The 24,129-nt window shown below is 36.5% G+C and overlaps 1 protein-coding gene across 2 annotated transcripts in view; it reads right to left on the minus strand.

Moving 5' to 3' along the window:
- The window catches only part of BCKDHB (branched chain keto acid dehydrogenase E1 subunit beta), a 116,328-nt gene that overhangs the window by 56,562 nt on the left and 35,637 nt on the right, over window positions 1-24,129 (minus strand). For both annotated transcript variants that reach the window (XM_039569180.1, XM_039569179.1), the window contains exons 7-8: window positions 22,844-22,941; window positions 19,545-19,655 (exon numbers count right to left, since the gene is read on the minus strand). In XM_039569180.1, the coding sequence (XP_039425114.1) occupies window positions 19,545-19,655; window positions 22,844-22,941 (209 nt within the window). The remainder of the gene's footprint in view (window positions 1-19,544; window positions 19,656-22,843; window positions 22,942-24,129) is intronic.

The following is a 24,129-nucleotide window of genomic DNA, read 5'->3' on the forward strand; positions in this document are numbered from 1 at the left end:
ATGGGGTGGACAGTACACCCTCAGCAGAGGTGCAGATGACGCCAGACTGGGAGGAGCAGCTGATAGGCTGAAGGAGCTGTGCTGCCATTTGGAGAGACCTGGACAGGCTGACAGGAACCTCATGCAGTTCAAAAAAGGGAAGCACCAAGTCCTGCCCTTGGGGAGGAACAACTCCATGTACCTGTGCACACTGTGGGCTGCACAGCTGGAAAGCAGCCTGGCAGGAAAGGGACATCACATTGACCATGAGCCAGAAATGTGCCCCTGCAGCAAAGAAGGCACATGGTGTCCTGGACTGCATTAGGAGGAGTGCTGGCAGCCAGACAAAGGAGGTGATGCTGCCCCTCTGCTCAGCACTGGTGAGGCCACACCTGGAATGCTGGATCTGGTTCTGTGCTCCTCAGTAAGAAAGACATGGACATACTGGAGAGTCCAACAACAGGCCACAGGGATGATTAAGGAACTGGGATGAAGGGACCTCATCTATGTATCTACATACGCAAAGGGAGGGTGCAAACAAGACTGAGCCAGGCTCTTTTCAGTGGTGCCCAGAGGCAGAATTTCTGTTGTTATGCTGATGTTGCATACTGAAATCCACATCAGGACGGATCTTTTCCCCCATTGTATGTATGGCAGGAACAGTTCATAAAGAACTAATGTGACCACAGCAGGGATGCACATATGAAACAACTTGCAGAGAAATGTTAACACTACCATAAAACTTACTGACTCAACATACTAGTATTTAATATTCCAGTATGTATCATTTTACACTATCAATGCCAAAAATAATTCTAAAGTACTAATGTGGGTTTTTCCTGCATAGCACCAAAAACTGTTGTAGTATGAAGACGGTGGTGCAGAGATAAGGAAGAATGAAAACAAGCACAGGAATAATGCAAAGTAACATAGAAAATTTTAAAAATTGCAGTCAAAACCAAAAGGGGTTGCTCCAGGGCTAGGTAGAACATCCTAAGAAGCAATGAAGAGGTGATAGTAAAACAGTTATGGCCTTTATACCCTACACAACATTGTCAGGGTATGGCTGAGATGATCAACATAGAGATTTATAAGCTTCCTGCAAAGTCAAGAACCAAAGACAGATCGCCAATGTGTAGAGTAGCCTATAAAGAGTAGCAGAGAATTCCTCTCCAAAGAACTTGCAATTTAAAGAGCTGAGACTGTGAAAAGAGAAATGAGGTATGACACACAGCAGGGTGCATCTCAATACAGTCTGGGCTGCTTGATATAATTTTTAATAGGAGAGGGTTAAAGCAGACTAAAAGGACTAACATTCTATCAAGTAGTGACTAAGTCTCCAATGCCTTTCAGTAAACTTACTCTTTTAATACAACTGTGCTACAAACCCTCTTCTAATACTTTTGTATCATCATTCTACATACCCTAAAACAGAAAATTGCTGAGAAAACAATAGGTGATAATAATAGTCATGGATTGTGGGGACAATTTATGTTTTGTGCAGATGGGTACTCCCGTTTAACTTAAAAGTATGTAACAACACAGCAATCAACTTCATTAAGAGATAGGCAAAGAAAAAGTATTTCTGGAATTCCACAGCATGGCTTTTTGATATCCTTAAGACAAATTGCTACATACAAACTACAATGAATTGGTTTGGGAAGAAAACTGATTCAGAATTCAAAAGTAAATTTAAAAATAAAACCCATCTGGCTCATTCTTATAACTTTATATACACTGCACTGACTTTATTGCATTCTTTTCCTCCACCTCTTCACATCTCATTTACTTTCTGGCACTGGAATCTCCCCTTAATAGTGACAATTAATAATTTTAATAAACATTTGGTGCAAAGTATGTTTACTTCTGAGCTCTCCACATACAATCTGCTACACTACTGAAATAAGTAGCATGAATATTAAAAAATACTTCTTTTAACCAGATGCCTCTAGATCTCCCAGTCACTGTGTTCTAGCAATAACTATGAGCAGATTCCTTAAATAGACATTTAAAGTATAATGGCAACTAAACTTAAGGAAAATATTCATGAATCCATTGGACTGGCAACTCGTGATTCCTCAATACTTTGAAATATATTTGCCTACTTGACCACAATTAAATACATCTGTTCAAATAATCCTTCTCTGTGTACAGCCTCAAACATAAAATTTAACAGCAAAGGTTTCAGAAAACAAGAACTTTTGCAGCAGCTTCCAACCTTCACCAGTGTGACCAGTAATTAATAAAACACCATGGACAGATCTATCCTCCCTTCATCCTCTACACTTTTTAATTCCCTGTTTATGGGAGCAAAATTAGGAAGTCTCAGAAAATACAGATGAACAATACTGCACCAAAGAGATCCTTTGCACTAAAGAGATCCTTCTCATCCCAAAAATCTTCATTAACACATTATAAGACACCCGTCAGGTTTGTGTGGCATCACCACATTCATCTGACATTCCATGGAGAGAAGTACTTTTCAGAGTTTTAATTAATTGTTAAACATTACAAATTAGTGTCTTCATAAATTAACTTGCTTCTTCAGTTTTCTATATTCATGTTCAAATTCAGCACTTATTTTAGGCCTTAAATGTTGTAAGTCTATTAATAAATTAAAATTTGAGATTAGTTAGCCCTCCTCTTGCTTTTCAGAAATTATATGCATCTTGTTTATTAATATGTTCAGGTTTTGAAAATTTCATCTGTCCCTCAAATTCCTGGAATAATCAGGCTGTAAGAGTACATCTCCTTTTCACTATAATACTTCGTCATAAAAGAATAAAATCCAAGCTTTTAAGTCTGAGTGTTTTTTGAGGTTCCTCCAAGATAACCTTTAAGGAAAGACTGCAGTCTTCCACAGCCAAAAAGGCAGAGAAAACACCCACATTCCATAAGATGAAAGTCCCAAAATCTTAGAGGGATCTATCTCTATAAAGGTACCTGAAATACTAAGAGCATCTAGATAGCTTTATTTATCCCCCTTCCTCACAGCCACCACCATTCTCTCTGTTCAGTACCCTTGCTCTTCCAGGTGCTCTGATTCTCTAGAGTCACATCAAAAAGTCAGACAGCAAAGCTGAGTTATAAAACACGAGGATGAACAGTGCCTCAGCTATTCTTTTATTCTTGAAAAACAGATGGGATCCTGGACAATTCTTAAAGGGCTCCCATGGACAATCCAGTTATTTGTAAGATTCATACATCTTCTACTAACGCAACTACTGTACTATACTTTCTGTGAAAAACACCAGATAGACAACTTCCCCAGCTATTCTGGAGGATCTAAGGACAGGCCAGCTAATTCACTGCCATACTCACACCCCAACACACACACAAAAACACTGTCTGGAACAATTCTTGGCAGTATTCATCCAGAAGCAAAACACTACGCTGCCAGATACGACCCACATAACTGGTCTCTTCAGAATAATTTTATTGAAGCTAACTATATAGGTTTGGAGAGCTTGAAAAAAGCCAGCAACTGCTCTTAAAAGAAAGGAGAAAAATAGCATCAGGTCACCAATAAAATAAGTAAAACAGACTGGAATTTTATTGCTGAAGACAATAATACTTCATTTTCCCCCACTGAATTGCTCAGTAGCTTCTAACACAATTCAAATAACCATGAGGACAAACAATAGTTAGAGTGTCCCAGCAAAAAACATGCTTTGATCCAAAGAGAAAGATTAAAATAGAAGTGCTGTTCCTTAAAGTTGTAGATGAAGAGGAAGACTGTGAGAATACAAGAACTTGAAGGCAGAACAGACAGAAGAAAAACATGAATTCTGGAAAATGAAAAGTGCAGGAATGTTGACAAAGAACTGTGGATACAATATTGCTGCTAGCAAGAATTTTCTTGTATCCACAAAGAACAGCAAGAAAAAAGAAAAGGCCATGGCAAGAGACATGCCAAGTTCTGGAAAGAAAATACCTGGATTCTGTAAGGTATGGAGAAAGGAACTGAGAAAAGTGCTGGCAATACCACTAGTGGCATACCCCTTGTTTGTTTTTCACTCTGGTTCATACCGGGAATTGTAGCATGAGCAGGACAGCAGTGAGGCTTTGTTTCACTAAAGCTCCCAAAGAAGCAGGAGCTTCAGCATCTGTGCATCCAGCATCTGTTTCATTCCTATATCCTAAATTACTTCCAATTCTGATCCATAAATTCATTAATTTCATCATAGACAGCGGAATTCATTTCACTGAAGATGTTGAACCCACTTAGGCTTTACTGGACTTAGTATCTGAATTACTAACATGGACTATATGGGAAAGCACGAGACAATAGAAGGGAAAGATCTGAGCAAAATAAATAATTAAACAAAAATATTAAGTGGACAAGGATGATCAAGTAGGTGTCTGAAAATGAGAGCTGTGCCATCTCTGGCCCTTCCAAAAAGAAGCATTAGTAGGTGAAGTGATAGATGTGACAACTATTTGAATAACAGATTGTTTACAGAATTTTGTGCCAAGTATCTTGCAAACCTATGCTTTAAAAATTACAGTATCCCTTGTTTATGTTCTTCTTAATATATTTTTTTTGTATTACTTCCCATTTATTCTAAAGCAACAACCAACTCATCTTCTCTTTTCATTCTTTCAGTGTCATATTTTGTCCTATTCTCCCTTCTATCTTTTGTGCTCTCTTCATCCAAACCATCTCAGCAATCCTCATGTCATTTCTTCTACAATCTCCATTTCTTTTCTATCAGTTACACTCTCTCCCTATCTGACCTAGAAGAAGGAATAGTCATTTTCTAGGTATATATTAATTTTCAGCCTGTCAGCCAAGATAATGAGGGTCCCGCAACCTGATCTCATTTTTCTGTCCATTTTTCAGTGTCCTGATAGACATTTTGCAGCCAAATGCAAGTCTTAAAAATATTAAGTTCCTAAAAGCTTGGTAAAAATCAGTCCCTATGAGGTAGATTAGTACTCCTACTAACTTTGTAACCTCATAAAAGACAAGCTGCACTTAGCACTAGCTCTCCCACACCTCTTTCAGCAGCAGCCAGTAAGCACCAACAAATTGTCCCTGTCGCTTTTTATCTAGCCATCCATTTTAGAAAGGAGCTGAGCATCTTAACGTAGGTAAATGGAGGACATAGAATGGTGGAAGGTAGAAACTATGGGACACAAATTCATAGAAAAACAAGCTTAACTCCTCATGCAATTTTTTACTTTTTAAAAGTAATTATTTTTCATTCTTTATCATAATGTTTTCCAAAGTAAAGAAATAAATTCATTTCTGTGCCTTCACAACATTGCATGGGAAGGGAAAAGATGGTAAGTCCAAATCCAAAACCCATGGAACAGACATCTGAGAGTTCTCTGGGGGTTTTTTCAGGCTTCTGTTTCATGGAACACTCCTACTATGCTGTTACGATTTTTAAATCATTAACACAGAGTTAGCACTCAGTAATTTGCCCATAATTTATAAAAATACCATGAAACAATAGTTGTTTTCCATTTAAGTAATAACTCTGTTGCCCTTACAACAATTAATTTGATCTTTTTGATGTCTATCACTCAAACCAATAATTTGGATAAAACTTCTTTTTCCCCAGAAGAGGGACTAAAGCTGCAGTGCTCAGGATAAAGGTAAAACATTACTTCTCTATATCAGCTGAGCAAGATCACGTGATGACTCAAGTCTATACAAATGTGCAGGTTTTATTATTCCTGTTTTCTGGACCAATTGTATGCAACAAAAAGTCTGAAGTTGTATCATATTAACAAAGGTTAATATTCAGCAATCTTTCCTTTAATAGATAGACTTGAGTTTCAGAAACTATGATTCTATTTTCTGGAAAATGCCACTATTATAATCTTCCAGCATGTTCCATATGTCTTCCATATCCAAGCTAAAACTAATAAAAAGGTTAGACTACACTAAAATAAGAACTTCTTCCAGTGCTTAAAAACATTACTAAGGTGAATCATATGCCTTCTAGTGCTACTTGTACTCAACCAAAGTCATTCCACAATTACTCATTTCCATAAAGCTTCATCATCTTTCAGCTACTGAGAGCTACAGCAAGCCAATGACATTTGATGGGTTAGGGCAGGACAAGGAAGCATTAGCATACACAGAAACTTGTCACAAAATATATGCATTTGCCACTGATCTCAATGGAATTCTCTTCAATGACAAACACCAAACCAAGCCTCATCTTTGAGACAGATATTTCTTGACACACAATAGAGCTATATTTAATTGCTGCATTGAACCTTTTAATACGTTAGCCCAAGAATCACTAATTATAGAAATTTTTAAATGTACACAAAAGAAAGTCTACCTACAGACCAAGAAATACATTTCATTTTTAAATAGCCTCTCCTGGTAAGCTGAAAAAATTGTGAAAATAATCTGGGAAAAACAGCATGTTATAAATTTTTTTCATTGATCACTGATCACCATTATGAGTGATGCATGAAAAAATAGCATTACAAGTCAGCAGCATGAAAAAAACAGCAATAAGAGTTTGTAAGTATTCCTTATCTATTTGGTGTATACTCCTCAAAGAATTAACTATTTGGCTTCTTCTGTTTAACATGATACACAGGCATTTGCATTTTTCACTTAGATCAGCAGCTTAAAAGATGTTGAACTCTTTACATGCTTATCAACTAAAAGACAGCAGTCATCTTTGTACATGACAAAATAAATAATCAAAGCCTGTAATTCATTCACTGCAGAGCTCTGAATATTGCTGAGTAATAATCTTTGTTCCCTCCTTTCTGCTTATTTCATACTATTTGCATCTCTCAGACAGTCTTTCCTCTAAACAGTTTGAAATGTCATAGTCTTGAACTATGTGTCACATAATATTTTTCTCCCAAATCACTAAGGCAGATGGCAGATGGGATAGAGACAGAAAAGTCATGAAGTTGCTGTAAGAACCATACAAGGCACAAATGAGACCTTCCTGTCTTGAAGCCGTAATTTCCAAATGCAATACCATTGAGTAACACTCATTCCCAGTCTGGAATTAATACTGCATCACTGTAATCACTGAAATGCCTGTAGAGATCTCCTCATTTACATCCTCTAAATATGCAGGAACCAGAGAGAGAAAACGTTAAACACATATCCATGGAAATTACCAAGAAGCTCTGTACATCTCAGAGCATGATGATGAAAGAAGCATAACTATGCTTGTCAACGGAGCAAAACCGTATTTGACCAAAATGTCAATCCATTTCTGGAAAGCAGTAATTAGCAGAGCTGTAGTTCTGTTAAGGATCTCTAAAAACCTTTTTTTGCTAGGGGAAGGGCCAGAGGGAAGACCAATTACCCAGCACTGTAGGTGGCAAACAAAATGAGGTTGTTTACTAGTTTTCTCCATTTTTTCACTCTGAGCAACATCTGCTTACAGAAAAGCACTTGCTGCACACCACCTCTCACAGAAGCTCAGCACCTTACTGCCCTGTAACAAATTCTGTGTTCTCTGATATTCTTTAGAGCTCTGTTTGCAAAAAGCTTTTCAGAAGCAAGTTTATCACAGTTTCTAGATTTCTCAGGTAAAATTTTCTTGAGTGGAATGTTATCATTTTAGAGAAAGACTGTTGCTTAGTCTTTGTTGTCATTTGTTTTCCTCAAAGGGGAATTGGTTAAGCAAAAATTAAACAGCATGCTAAATTCAGAAAATTGGAAAGGGGGACTAAAGCTCTGTATTGCAGTGCCTTGAAGAAAATGAGACAAAAGACCCATAGCTTTAAAAGTTACTGGAAGCCCCAAATAATTAATATATTTACCTTAGGCAACACTGGAAAAATGGAAGATTAATACAAATTTTATAAAAGGCAAGACCATGGCATAAAGAAATTGAATAATCTGACAATTATTTTAAAGGACCTGTAAGGCACTTGAATAATGCAAATCACAATTTCTTCCTTTATGCTTTCACATTTCTAATGATGTTTACTTATAAAAGCATTGAGCCTCTAAATTACATAATTTTAGATTGCTCAGAGTTTCTTATTTATTTAAAGATAGCATTTCTGTGTTACCAAGAAATATTTTATTTCTTTAGAACACAGATGGTGAAAGCTCAAAACTTCATCACATCAGTAATTTCCTTTGTACTTCGCTGAATCATCGGTTGCTCAATCGTGTCGGTTCTGATATAATGGGGATAATTAAATAAATACTAAATTAATGAAGAATACAGGAGAGAGGGGGATTGTGAGTCTTCTACACTCCTTTATTTTGACCTTTTCCCAATACTGGGAAAAAAAAAAAAAAAGGTATTTTATTCTAGTGTGGACCAGGTCAGAAAATTAACACTGATGACTTGAGCAAAACAAGTTACGATTTTACTAAATATTTGAGAACTACTGAAGTTACAGAGAAAAAAATATATAGCTAAATTCATCTTTTCTATTAAGCAAATTCCATTGTGTTACTAAGTCATTTCTGAAACAAGAAAGGTTCCATATATTAGCTTTTCAATTATCCCAAGTAATTGCCCTAGAAAATCTCTACATTTTGCAACATTTGTACCTATGAAATCAGATATAACAACCAAGATCTTTCAGGTTTAACTTCAAAATGTATACACCAATCCTGATGATACTTAAATGTCTAGATGATCAAGATGATAATTTAAATCTAACACGTCGATACACAGTAACATATACATTAATTACTTTAAATACATTTTGATTGTCCAGTAGAAAGGACAATTTTTTACTGTGTAGACAGATTACTCTGAAAGATTTATTTTCTTTCACTGGAAAATAAAACTGTATTAACACAAACGGCTGACAGTGTGTTAAGATCTAAAAATCACGTTTTCCCCTAGTCAATCCATTATTTAAAACATCATTAAGCTCTTAGCCAAAAAAATGACAGTATCAAGAGGGTTCTCTAATGTCAGCAAAACACCACAGCTGGTAATCAGAAATTAATTGTTTCCATGGGCTTGTAAAAGTGCAACTTTTTTTTGCCATCATATTGCAAATAGTTCAATACTAACACATGAAAAACTAAATCCCACTGCCAAGCTTAGTAACCCAAATTTATTTTTTTCTCCTCAACTACATTTTTCCTGTAAGAAGCACAAAGAAAACACACACCTTCTAAATTTTATTTAGACATCAAAATTTTTAAGAGAAACCTTTTAAACTTTGAAAAAGTTTTAATAAATCAACTTTTGCCTTCAGTACTAAAATAACATACCAGTTTAATGGCAAATGAAAAATAGATGTCACATGCTCTTAAAACTGAGTCCCCTTTTGCAGCAACCATTCAAGCCCTTCTTCCTTAAGAAATCTGTAACCTTCCAAGCACAGCACTACTGAGAATTTCAAAGTCGAGGTAGCGTGTCAGTAAATGCACCGCAAGTGCCAGCTGTGATAATATAGTATAGATTAGTACTTATTGGTAATGTTTGACCACATGCCAAAAGAGTGATTTTACAGTTTTGTCATGTGCAGATCAAGGAACTTATTAAAACTGGCAATATGGGGGTTTTCAGCTGGACAGAGAAACAGAATGCACATTTACAGCACGAGCATTATACAGTAACCAAGCGGTATTAAGTTACCACTTTTTTCTCATCTGGAAAGTTTGATTAGCATTCTCTGTAAACAATTGCATGTCTTAAGCCACAAGACACAAATCAAAGCACAATTACAACTTACAGCACACTTCACTGCTGATCCAAGTAATGTGACTACAGTTTAAACAGAATACTGCTCAGGCAAGTGAATAAATACCTCACACATGAATTGAATGGAAAAAACAAATGAATTGTGTAATCTTAAAATTGTATCATGGCAAGCATTCATTATGCTGGCAGCTTCTTCAGTAGGCTGAATGAACAATTCCCCTCACAACACACTATTTTAAAAAATAGTAAAAATTATTCTTATGTTTAACATAGTTATTTTAGATTGCTTCAGATTAAGACCTTCCAGTACTTTATTAATTTAATTTCTGTTTTTCTTATATGTTATCCTTCATATTCTCTCATCAATGAGATGAAAAATCAGTTTGAACTAATTCCCCCTGAAGACTTTTTATAATTTTATGAATAAAAATCTTTCCTATTTTAAATAAATTGGCAAAATATCTATATCTCACCATCTCACAAGCTATAAGGTTGAATAGCAAAACCATTTGCAGAATAATCACACAAGTAGAAAAGTAGGAGAGGAAGAACAGTGTCAAGATAGTACAGGAAATTTATTTTGTACTAATATTCACAAAAAGCAGAGAATACCCAATTTCCCTGCAGATTTACCACTGTAGTGAGATTCATTACACAGTAAGTAAAATCACACCACTTCCAGAATGATACAGATGTGTAGTTCCTAGTCAAGTCATGGGCAGAAGAATAGGACATGAATCAAGCATATGACAACATTCTAGCACTGCCAATGGAATCTCCTGCTTTTTCTCAGATGTCACTGGTCCATCCTGCATTTCCTACCACTAAGGCCCAATTTTTTGCATTCTTCTCGAAGTAATGGCGACACATGCCATAGCTCAAAGTACTTCCTTTCATTTGGCTCCTCATTTTAACTAGTGGTACTTAAAGTACAAAGGCTAGAAATTATTTTAACACATCTCTGTGTACCAAATGGGTACCTGAAAGAAGAGATCAACAAGAGCAGTAGCAAATGTTGCAACAGTCATTCCTCCTGCTCTTTGTGTCTGGGAGAGACAAAGCCAACCTCTGTAATCAGATACTTCCTTTTTCTTTTTTTTTTCCTTTGTGCCTAGAAGAATCAAGTTGAATAACAGCAAAGCTTTACTCTTTTCAGCACAGAAAACAGAATATGCTCAGATGCCAGTACTGAACAGGTACAAAGACCTCCAGAGATATTAATGGGCTGATATTAAAGGTAAATTAGATGAGCATCTTCCAAGAGATGAAGCTACATGGTGTCACAGCATCACTAATCACTTGCTGTATCCAGCATACAAACACCCAAAATCTAAATGTAATTTAGCCGGAAGAAAAATTTCAAGCAGAACAGACTAAAAGTTAGGATCTGTCCCTTGAAATTTTGTCATGTGTTATATGAAAAAGAATACTCTGTACAACAGGCAGCTTCTCGGTTCTGTAGGGTTAGTTCCATATAACAACTGAAAGGAAATCACAAATAAAGGGGAAAAATTGCTAAAGTACACTGCTGAAATGTAGTATCATAGAAAAATATAATTAATTTTTTTTTGGTTTATAATTTCCTTTTACATTAAAGTCCTCAGGAACTTTGAAATATACAAAGTTTAGGATTCTCAAAAATGCTCATCAAATGAAAATTTCTGCAGTAGCAGCTTTACATCTCAAAAGCATATTTTGCAAACAAAAAAGCTTGGAAAACAAAATTAGTCTAATTTGTTTCTGGAGAGAAAGAGAAATGCAGACCTGTTTTTTCCATGTTAAACCACTATATAATCATGCAATAATTCAATACATGCATCTCATTCTACAACATTTTTTGTGACATTACAAAACAGCAATTTTTTGGTTTTCTATATCCACATGCAAAAGTAGTATGTCCACCAAGCCCAGGCAAATTCTGTCCTATTCTATCACACTATTCAGTAAAATATTATAAATTCCAGGACAGTGCAAATTACATACATAGAACAAGTAAGCAAACTGCAAGGGTTTCAGATTAGTTCAACCTCCTTATGATAAAAATAGTAGCAGAGGACTCATTAACATATACTCAGAATTTCAAACATTTCAATATGGTAAAGGTCTTAATGCGTCTCAGAGCTGTCAAAAATTGTGTAACAAGAAGTTATAATATGTATAACAAGAAAATAACTGTTTCTATCTTAATGAGTCAATAAGGTAAACAGATATTCAGGATTTTACGCACTAAAGCAGCCCACCAGATTGCAGGGAGCAGTCAAACAGACTAAAAGAATTTCAAGAGGCTTGGGGGACTTTAGGAGTAGTCCATATTAGCTTGACAGAAGAAGCAATTATAGAATAGACTGAGTCTATTTAGAAGAAAACCATTGCTTGTGCAGAATACTGTTGTGTTGCACACAGAAATTAAAGCAATCCATAAGTACAGACTCTTGAACACAAAACGAAGATGGGAGGGATGGGAAATGGTATCCTGTTCCACATTAGTAGTATCAGAGAAGGTAGCAGCATAATGAAAACTAAGTCTAATACCAGGTATAGCTCTAAGCTCTTTGGAAAACATCTCAGTGAGTATGTATATCTTAAAGAAAAACAAAGCCTTACTATAAAAAAAATTCCAACAATATTTATGACAATTTGGAAATCTCTGCAGTCTATTCTTTTATTACAAGCATTTCAGACTGCCATCACTGTGAATAGAAAAATACTTACAAGAAGCTAAATATAATGCATTGTGCTATTAATAAATGCATATTGTTAGACAATAATTCAGTAAAAAGCACATTAAATCTTGGCATGACAAATTTCAACATTATCTTTAGAAGTACAAAATTATTGTAGAAATACTTAAAACTACATTCTCATGGGGTAAAGGTTAATAAAGCACAAATAATAAGAATCTGCAGCATATGAATAATAAAAAAAGTTTAAAAGAGCAGCTGGCTCAACTGAGTGATAGTGGCAGGATAAATAGCTATGGACATTTAAAAAAAGGCAATACTGTAGGGAAGCAATAATTACGTCTATGGAAGAGTGATTCATATATGATTACCATCATGGAACTTCATCACAACTTCCATTAGAATTCAATCAGCACCACTTGCAAGGAAAAAAATAAATGCATATATTGGAACCATAAAATAGCTTCTAACTATAGACTACGTACCACTGCTCATTTATTTGCCTAAGTGCCTTTAAATCTGAAGGTTGTAATATATAACATGAGCAAAAGGGAAAAGGTCTGATGAAGAATTGATGGACAGTATCATCAGCACTATACTCTATGTTAACAGAAACTAAATGCAAATGCCTTTTCTCTGTCTATGGTTTTCTCTAATCAGATTGTTTCTCAAGTATCCCCTGTCAATACATAGGCAAAAAGACTGAGAACTATTTTTATATTGGGAGGGAGAAAGGAGAAAACAGAACTATATATACACAAACACCTTGCCACTGAGGTACGTCCCTGAAAAAACAAGATACACGGGAACAAAAAACAAGGCTTCCATTCAAAGCTTTCTTAAAACACAGAAGAGGAAAGATATGAATAATTAGCTTCTAAAATGGTTACATATATATTCTCATAACTCTAAAATGTCTGCCTCCAAGTATGGCTCCAGCATTCTGCTTCTGGAAGCCAAGCAACAGTCCACAGCACTCTCTAGCAACCTGAAACTACAAGACCAAAAGACACAAGTTTCTTATGGAAACAGTGACAAAGTTAACTGTCATCATGCAAGCAGTACAATTTTAATCACATTTTATAGGTACAAGATCCATTCAATAAGAAATCCAAAGAGCAACATGTAAAATGGCAAAAGATCAAGAACAGATAGCCAAGAAACATAAATCTGATCCCAGGATACCTGTGATACAATTGTACAGTTCAATGCCTGGTGAGTGTAGTTAATGCATAAAAAACCCACATCAGGCCTGCTGATCTTGATTTTCCTTTTATTCACAGTCCAAGTCGATGAAGTAAACTTAAAGGAATGGAACAAGCTGGTAGACCCATAGGTCTGCTAGGACATGCTGCCTATTAAGTATAGGACATGAAAGATCTACTACTGAAAATTATTCACTGATCATATCTGACAAAAATGCCACTTGTGCATTAAGGATAATGCTCTAGTACATGCTGGAAAAAAGGCTCCCATCAAAGAGCCTCAATGGAAGACAGGCACACAGTTTGCCCCAGTCTGTATTACCCCCTGGTTCCCTCTGTGAAACTCTGCTTTTCTTTTGCTCAGATTTGCTCTTTCCAATGAGCAGCCTATGTGTTTGCAGCCTGACAAGCATTTATGCTGACCTCCATGAGGGCATCTGCAGAACCCTTCCTGAGAGGAGCAAAGCAACACTGAGTGCCCAGAACTACAAACACCCCTTCACTTGACTGCAGCATAGTGCCCCAAGGAAGCAACTTCAGAATGACTTTTTCTCAGCACTTCTTTGCACTAAGGTAGCAACCATTCACAGACAGTTAAGATGACTAATTAGGTATCATTTTGTGTGGCAAATACTTGCCTTCTAAATAATACAAAAGTATAAGAATGTTATTTGCAAATTTTCACTTTCGAAATTAAAATGGCAGAGTGATACTAATCAGTTCAATATTTAAATAACATTCTTGGCTGAATTCAGGGTGAAAAAGCTACAGTAACTTGCACAATCCCTTAAGAGTACTAAATCCTAAGCTAGATTTCCTACCTCCAGTAACACATGCATATTTTTCAATATAAAACCCACTACAACTTATCCTGAATGTGACCAGTGAAGCACTGGGAAGTGTGCCATTGGCTTTTTAATCAATACCACATCACCCAGCAGTTCTTACACAAGAAAGTCCACACAGCCTAATCTATTCAGAATGTCCAAGCAAATCTGTTAAGTATAGTGAAGAAAATAAAACTTTTATTTGAAAACTTCATTCCGGAAGGGAGAAAAAGTGCTTTTAAACAGTTTTGCGGTGTATAAAGAAACCATTTTTATAGATATTTCATATATAATTCATGTTTCAGTTTTTTGAGCAGCATCCTTCATGGCCGCTTGTTCTTTCAATAGTAGCACAGGTAAACAATCAAGTAGTGGGGAAGTGTTACCTGTCTGGATTAGGAACTGACATCTTTGCTGTGCCTGTGCTAAAAGCAGATGTCTGCATGCACATGCAACAGTCAGCAGAGCATTCAAGGCAGAGGTTTCTCTGTCAGCAGGGTTGTTGAGAAACACGTTAATTTCATGCATTCCTGTTTACAGGTGAAGGTATAATGGCAAAAAATCACTCCTGATCCCAGTCCACTCATACATGAAAAAAAAACACAGATGGAGGATGCTGATGTTAGAATAAGCACAGGGAATGCATTCTCTCCCTCACAAAAAAAAAAAAATATCAACTCTATGGACAGCTAGCTCATCTCTCTTTGAATTATAACTGCTGTACCACTCATATACCAGTCCTAGTGAATAAAACAAGAGTTTTAGTCAGAAATCAGTGAAGATTGTCAAAGTAAACAAGAGACCTAGCAAATTTCTCACTGACTACAATGACACTGAAAATGTATACACAGACAAGATGCTCAGCAATCTAAGGATGGCCTTTGCTATTACACTTCCTAAGGAAGCAGCAAAGGCAGCACATACTCTTTAAACAAGCTTGTGTCACTCTTCCAACACATAAAAACGAAACTTTTGAAGCTGATTTATACAGCTACATATTGGGAGTTGATGTTGGGTTTACTTTCAACCCTCTAGGGAAAAAGCATGTTTGCTTTTGCTTCGTGTCTCATTCAGAAGCAATACACTGGAGCTCTGTGCATGTACAACTGGTACAATCTACTCAATTTTTCTTGTGAAAGACCTTAGAAAGACTACAGATCAGCATGCATTTTAATGTATAGAAATGTACATAAAACACATACACTCATAGATTCTTTGCTTTTATCCTAGTAAAAATATGTCAGATATGTTTTTTAAACAGGCCAACTACTTAAGTCAGCAGCAGGTGTCATCTCACAGCTACAAAATTAAGAGTTCAATTTGTCTCACCTAACTTTACTCTAGGAAAACTAGGGTTTCCCTAACTTACTTTTAAAAAGACCAAACTTTTAAACCATGGTATTTCCAGAGGCCAATTTATCTCATAAAAAAACACACTGCTGAAGCAATTCTGATGAATGACCCTTAGGAAATATCCTTTCTCTAGAATGAGCTCTCTCTATGAGCTCCTGTAACTAGGTCAAACTTCATTTCTCCTTCTTAGACATCTGAAGATTGACAAAAGAAAAATCCAGCCCCCGTTTGCATGTTGACCCATGTTTCCACAAATTGTACCAAAAAAAGTTTCAATTACTGCTGGGATCCATTTGAAGTCCATGGTAGTCTGCTCCAGGCAGGTGCAACCTCATCTCCACATGCAGATGGCAAATGCTAACGTATTTCAAAACCAAGCATAATCTCAAAATCTTCAAAATGCAAAGAAAATATCAGTAAAATTAGACAACAATTTTTTTTCATGCTCACTATATTTATTCTTTATATTTATATTTCCCTCAAAGCTATATATTCATAAACATGCTCATAGGAGCAATGCAAAGTCAGAACAGATGCTTAACTTGACTACAAGAGGCCTCTGGCGGCAGTTGTGAAGTACAACTTCTCATAGTTCTAGGAAATATGCCTTTTGATGACATAATTTCCTCTATAGAAAAAGCTACAAAAAGCAGACTAAGGAGTTAGATTTGCAGTGAAAATTTTGACATATTATTGCTCATCTCCAAAGCACTAACAATTTCAGCCCATCCCTCTTCATGCCTACACCACAGCTGTCAAATTAAAGTCGAATATCTTTCCAGCTAAGAAAGACTAAAATGACAGCCTTTACTGATCACAAAGGACAACACTTCTAGCAGTAAAACTGAGGGATGTGTTTTTACAGCAAAACCCAAAGTCCTGGTCTCCAACACCACACAGACTCCCCTCAGCCAAGGACCATGCATCCCAGCACCAGCAGAAGAGCAGTAAGGTTATGATGTATTACATGCACCATCACCTGCATCCAACAGGACAAAGAGACAACGGACACATTTCAAACACACATGTGAGACAAGGAAAAACAAAAAGCTGGCCTGATGTTTATGAGTGCTGACACAAGTAATAGTCTGAGGCAAAGGGCAGCCTCCGAGAGCTGATAACTTGCTTATTGGTTGGACTGGAGTAAAAGCAATTCCATTATCATTTAAGAGCCCACAGAGAGAACATAAGCAGACCAATGACCAGCTGAGGACTTTCTCTGGAATGGCCAACTTACCTACTGCTCTTTTGGACCTTGACACTGGCATCTCAGGAAGGGAATAATAAGTCCCATCACCCAAAGTGATGCTGTAAGCCACTACCAACTGCAACAGTTGCCACAAGCAGTTCCTCTTGAGATAAAGCTACAGCAAGCAGCTAGAAGTGTAGTTTCCATCCTTCTGTTTACATTGGCAATTACCTTAAAAGCTGTACAGGATGCAAATTAAATTTAAAAAGTTTCAGGGTTACATAATGCAACCACCTAATGCACAAATGCAAACCACTAATTATTTTCAGCTGAGCAAAACAGACAAGATCTACAGAAGAAGAGAATTTAACTTTTCTCCCATTAGACCAGCCAGAATACAGCCAAATTAACATAACAGCAATGCTAACTAAAAACATTCATTATTTGGTATTTATTATAATAAATAGCTGAACTGCCTAGCCAACAGGCACTATACTTTTTTTGAAATTACTCTCTTAATAGTAAACTTATTAACAGATTTAAAGCAACAGATCCATCTGTTCCATCTTTTAGAGAGGTGGAGAACCTCTCCTGCAAGGAAACACTAGGAATTGGGATTGTTCAGTCTGGAAAAGAGAAGGATTTAGCATGACCTAATTGCAGCCTTCCTGTACCTGAAAGGAGCCTACAATAAAGATGGAAAGAGACTTTTTACAAGAGCATGTAGTGATTGGACAAGGGGGTATAGTTTCAAACTGAGAGTAGGTTTAGATCAGATATTAGGAAAAAAAAAAATCTTCACTGTAAGGGCAGTGAGGCAGAGAAAAAGTTGCCCAGAGAAGTTGTGGATGCCCCATCTCTGGAAGTGTTCAAGGACAGCTTGGATGGGACTCTGAGCAACCTGATCTAATGGAAGATGTCCTTGTCTACGGCAGGGGAGTTGAAACTACATGATCTTTAAAGTCCTTTAGGACCCAAACCATTCTATGATATTTTTATTTATGCCACAATACTTTAAAAGACATTCAGGACAGAACATGATCTGAAAATCTTCACAGAGTATCCAAATTTAAAGAACATATTTGCAAAATATTGTACAACTAAAGCTCTGCACTTCCTATGCACAGCTACATTTTTTCCTGATGGCATTTCAGTGCGGGTCCAACCCAAAAAAATAGACTTAACTGCTCTTTCAAAGACATACTTTGTTTTCAAAGAATGACAGATCAAATCTTCAAAGGAGGGGGGAAAATTAACTAAAAAAAAAAGAATCACTTTGCTTGTTCAGAAGAGATTGTAAAGGATTTATTATGGCCAAAGTTTCATATCGATGACAGTTACTCAACACATTTCATTTTTTACAGCTAGAAAGTACAGCCAAGTCACAAGAAATACACTTCAAACAAAGAATGAAAACACTTCAACCAAGAAGATCAAATTTATGAGGCAACTCATAGCTACACATATAAGTACACAATTTGTAACACATCCACAACCAGACAGCAGAACACTGCCAACAGCAGATGCGCAACATGGCTCTTTCCTCCCATAATCTATTCCATCCCATCCCACTGGCAGTCCCTCCGATAAATAAAACTGAGGAGAAATACAAGCTTTGCCATAGCATAGCAGATCAATGGTGCATCTTTCCCTTTATCATACTTAATGTGTTTATATGTTACCTGACCAGAAGCAAGGCCCTTATTGAGCAAACACTGAATGACAAAACCCTTGTCTACACAACTAAGATATTCCAAGTATATAGAGAGTCAGGTATGCGCCTGTTCTGCCCTATTTAAACATCTGTACCATCTGAGTTAGCTGTAGATATACACCATATTGCTCTAAACTAGAAACTGCAAGCAGAGGAAGTATTGGATGGAATCACATACCTTTTTGCAAGCCCGTGGCTGTTCTCATCCCTTTGGTTAACTCAGTGCACTACAGTTACCAGGCCTGAGCTAAGAAAGCTGCAGACATCTTCCAGTCTTCTGAGCGATTTGTTCAGCAACATGAGTGAGTGTACCTAGCTTGAATTAGGACCCAAGGAGTTGTTAGCCATGGTCCTGCAGGACTGTAGATTTGCCAGCTTAAGGAAACTCTCAGCTCTAGCAGAAGCAGCAAGTGTTCTGTTAGCAACATCAAAGACTTCCACAAAGAAGAAAAGGACTTTCCAGTACCCATGAATTTCAAACTAGGTAGTCTGAGTAAATGCTGCTTTTTCTACCCAACCCAAAAACTCAATATACCTTAAATCAAAACATTTATTTCTCAAAATACAGATAAACAACACTTAGGCACATTACTGCAGACCTAAAACTAGATGAAGATCTTAACCTAAAACAGAAAGAAAAAAAGATAAAAAGGTCACCGGATCTTTTCAGACCCAAAGACAACAAAGATGAGACGAAAAGTCAGAAATCATGGAAAAGCAATTTTCAGGCAGAAGTCTGATTAAATTGTGTCCTCTGCTTCAAAGTAAAGAACATGTATTCTGACAGTATTTTGAACCCTGAAACAGAATTCCCTTTTAATGCTAAAGCGAATGTTTGGTCCATGCAGGGTGCATGTACTCTGAATTTATGATATGAAACAAAACATACAGAACAATATATACAAAAGAAAGCAAAAAATCTAGGTCTTTAAAAAAACTGGGGTTGTTTTTAAATTAATATGCATCATTTCCTTACCTTACAAACAGTCTCTGTATCCCAAGGTAAGATGGTCCTCAGATCAATAACTTCACAGGACACACCAAGCTTTTCTTGAGCCATTGTTGCCACCTCTTTGATCACATGTACCTGAAAAAGCAATGTATCATCACCAAATCATCTAAATTACACATATAGAATACAATCAGTGATTTAACATATCACCTGCATGTTGAACACAGACCTTTCTATTCAGTAATAACCATTTAGTATTCAGTTCATTCTTCTTATTTACTACCTAATTATTCCTAGTATTTTAACTCCACTCCAAAAACTAAACTCACTGGAGAATCACTGAGAACAAAATTTTCTTTCTAGAGAAATGACTTTCAGTTAACGGTATCGGTCCTCACTATTTGTAATCAGTTTGAATGTGTTTTACAAGTTTTTTGTTAAGACTGTAACTAAGCTAATACTCAAATACATCACAGTCAAGTACTTTGATGTAGCAGTCCCACACAATTCTGCAAAGAAGCATTACGTACATTCAGAAATACTACACTGCACTGCATCTGATCTTAGCCAAAAAGCCAAGAAACAGTTCTAGTAGTCCCAGTAACTACACTTGCTACAACTTACTGAAAGTGAAACATAACCAAGTGATCATCTCCAAAGCATTATCTTATGAACAGCTAGGAAAGTAAGCATCACATAAAAAGTTACCTGTAAATATTCATTCCTGACCCCCACAATCAAAGCATATAGCAGTAGCACAATATTCTAACCATTTACTGGTCTTCCAATATACAGTTTAACACCAACATTACAAATGTTGCATTAGCTGGTAACTACAATTAACATTTTATTAAAACAAAAAAGTATTCCCCTCTAGCAAGTGGCCATCACTGAACTGGAATACAGATTATTCCCTATCCATCAGTTAAGGAATCTATTTAGTAGTATATGTAACTGCATCACAGTAGACATAAAACAATCCACATCTATTACCATCCTTTCCATAAGGTATATTATGCTAAGAACAGAAAATAAAGCAATACTACATACATTCAAAACTGTATCTTGACATTTGGTTATAAAACACTTCTCAGCAAAATGTATTTCAAGCATTGGCTTCCCTAAAACAAGCATTTGCTAGCAAATGCTCCAACATGGAAAATAACGACTGTTACAACTCAGATTATCCTCCACAAATATCTCAGCAAGAAGCATCTGCTCATGAGATATGAGGGTAAAAAAATTTCTCGATATGATGTTGCCAATAAACTCTGGTGCTCTCTTGATTGTTAGAACATTTCACAATACAGGTTTGGACTGTGGCAGATGACTTCCATCAAGCAACTTCTAGGCATAGGTAAGGGTTGAAGCCAAGGACCATCCCAAATAATCAGCTTGGATGAGGTCATCTTCATCTTGAAGGCAACAGAATTTAGTAATATGGACATGGTCAGGCAGCGTCACTTGCCTGAAGGTTAGAGGGCATTAATAAATCCTAGACAGCCATAAATTCTATACTGAAATAAGATGATTAAGGATTTAAACACAAACTACATCATACCTATATGAACAGCTAAATGCAAAAGGACTATTTTACAAGTGATATCAATAGAAGTATTGCAATAACAGAAAGAAAACACAGCTTCCAGTGTTTTTGTTTAAACTTCTAATACATCTGTGGCTGTAATAAGAATGTTTGAGAATTTTCAACATGGCACATAGAATGGATGTTTTTGCTGTTTCTCTGTATAAATGAAAACATTTACCTAGCTCACAGGGGATATGGATTAGTTAATGACAATAAACAGATTAGTTAATGACAATAAAAGACTGAGCACAACTGGAGAGGAGCTAAAAGCCTTTGCTGCCCTTCATGAGCACCACCCAGGACAATTAGCATCAGGGAACCCCACCAGAGCAGCAGCTGCCAAGCAACTACCTCATGTCCAAAACCATACGACAAGTTACCAGTGAGTCTGTGCAAGCCCTCTGCCTATTGACAGTAAATTCTGGATTGGTAGCACAATTAGCACTCAAACTCCAAGTCTATGTACTTCACCTGAATACACCCTCAGCACAAACTCACTGAACCTATTTGATCTGCAGAACCCTGTCACCTCCAGTGACAATCCAACACACTGGATTTACTGCATATCTGTGAAACATCTGTCCCCATGCTGTATGGCACAGCCACACCCATGGTTTGGTCAGATCCTAAATCTGGATTAGGTCTGCACATCTGTCCTATTTTTAGTCACACCAAAAGAAAAGTCTGTCTTAAATTTTTCCAAGCACCAGAACACATCATTTTTTTGAAGCATGTCACTCCAAGTCCTCTCTGCACTACTGCCTACTGAGTAAATTCAGGATATTATATCATAGACAGCTTCTAAGCCATTATTTTTCAAGTCAAATTACTTTATCAACATCTGCTGGAGAAAAACATGTACAAGTAAAGATATTTAAGAAGTCCATCATTAAACACCAGGGCAAAGTATCAGAAACTACTAGGAATAACTACAGATATGAAGGAGATCAAGTAGTCTGAAAACAAGGAAACTACCACAGACAAGCACAGAAGATTAGAAATTTCAAACGAAACAAAACAAACAAACCCAACAACAATAACGACAAAAAGGCACAAACCCAGAGATCAGTTCAATACTCTTTGTCATGAAAGTTGTAGCACTCTCTCCTCTAAAAGCTTCTCAGATTCAACTAGCCCAAGGAAATAGTAACTTCTGACAAGTCCAAACTAGACTCAAATCTCTTTTCTATAATTCTGGACAATGAAGATGTATTTTCTTAACAACTTTTTCAATATTTGCAGATCTTAATTTGGCAGTGGGGGGAAAGTTGCCAGCTTAGAATGTAACTGTTAGAACAAACCTGTATCAATCCCTACTTGTATTAAATGTTCAGTGGATTTTTAACTTTCTGTATAAAGGGAACCCCAGATTACACTTCCTTAAATCATGCAGTGAAGATGTATACTTTTCTTTCAGTACACTATTTTGAACTTTTCTTTCCCACTGCCTTCCTCAGAGTTAAATCTCACTGTCCCATTCTTAAACCTATCATTTCCATAACCATAGAAAAATCATTAACCTGCTGCACAGGTACCTCTTCTACATTTCCAGAGTCATCTTCAATCAAAAATGAGTAAAAACTTCCACAATAAAAAGCAGGTTTCACAGAAATATAAACACTGGCAAACATTCATTCAAGCATATAGTGATGGAAGACACATTTTAATGCCTGCACTTGAGCTTGAATGCTAGGCTTTGATGGGTGAGAAATAGCTTGTTAAGAGAGTTACTGACCTGAGTGCCCCAAGCAACCATTGTCACATCACTGCCTGTCTGCAGCACCTCGGCTTGAGACAGTGGAATGTTGTAGGGCTCTACAGGAACTTGTTCCACTGAATAAAGAGAAAACAGGCGAAAATAAGCATTAGATTCCTTTATTAGTCAGTATTATCCTATAAAAACATACATTAAAATATTTCTTTAATGTTAAAGCCATCTAAAATAACAGACCAAAATTACACTGAGTATGTTACTGGTGCCCAGCGACAGGATGACCATAAACTAAAACACAAGAAGCTTCACCTCAATATAAGGAAGAACTTCCTTACGTTGAGGGTGGCAGGCCACTGGAACAGCCTGCCCAGCGAGGTTGTAGGATCTCCCTCTCGAGAGAAATTCAAAACCCACCTGGACACATTCCTGCATAACCTGCTCTAGGTGACCCTGCCTTGGCAGGGGAGTGGGACTGGATGATCTCCAGAGGTTTCTTCCAACCCTAACAACTGTGTGACCCTATTAGCATTAGGCCAAAATAACTGAGTATTATCATTCATTTCAAATGTTTAGCTGCAATTCAAATTATTTTTAACTACACTGTTTAAAATACGTTCAGTGTAGATTTTAATTTATGTTATATGCAACACAACAAGAGGATGCATATATGCACATGCAAAAGATAGTAATAAGTTCCAGTGTACATCAAGACAAAATATCAGCATCAGATTTGGAGATGGACACTGCTACACAGTTGATAAAAAAATCTCAAGTAACCACTAATTGATTAGAATTTTTGATTATTCTAGTAATCATCAGAGGAGTCTTGAAATTATACTTTAGTATTCAGACAAGAAGGAACAGCTGTGCCAGCATCCTCCTGACGTTCCAAGTGTGATGCTCTACAGTTTTATGTTTAAATTGAGGTTAAAAGTTTTCAGAACCTACACTGGAAGTGTCAGGAAGAACTTCTGATTATAGCGTTTTTAAATAAATCTAAATATTTTTCCTTTTAAAAAATGTTATCTATTCACCAAAAATACACCACAATTCAAGAGAGTAGGCAAGAATTAGTCACCTTGTCTTGTCCTAAGACATCTAAGGTAATTCCATTCAAGGCTCATTTACTAGTTTTCAGATGGAAAATGTTAGGTCAGTTATGCTAGTTTTGAATCAGTGCTCCCATGCACTATACATTGGTTTAACGACTAAATCAATGACAAAAGACATCCATATATCATATTTTAAAAGAAATACTGTTTTTGATCTAAAGATGAACTTGTCTATGCACCAGCAAGTCAAATAAT

Source organism: Corvus cornix, chromosome 3, assembly GCF_000738735.6.
Source record: "Corvus cornix cornix isolate S_Up_H32 chromosome 3, ASM73873v5, whole genome shotgun sequence".
In the NCBI taxonomy this organism is placed as follows: Eukaryota; Metazoa; Chordata; class Aves; order Passeriformes; family Corvidae; genus Corvus; species Corvus cornix.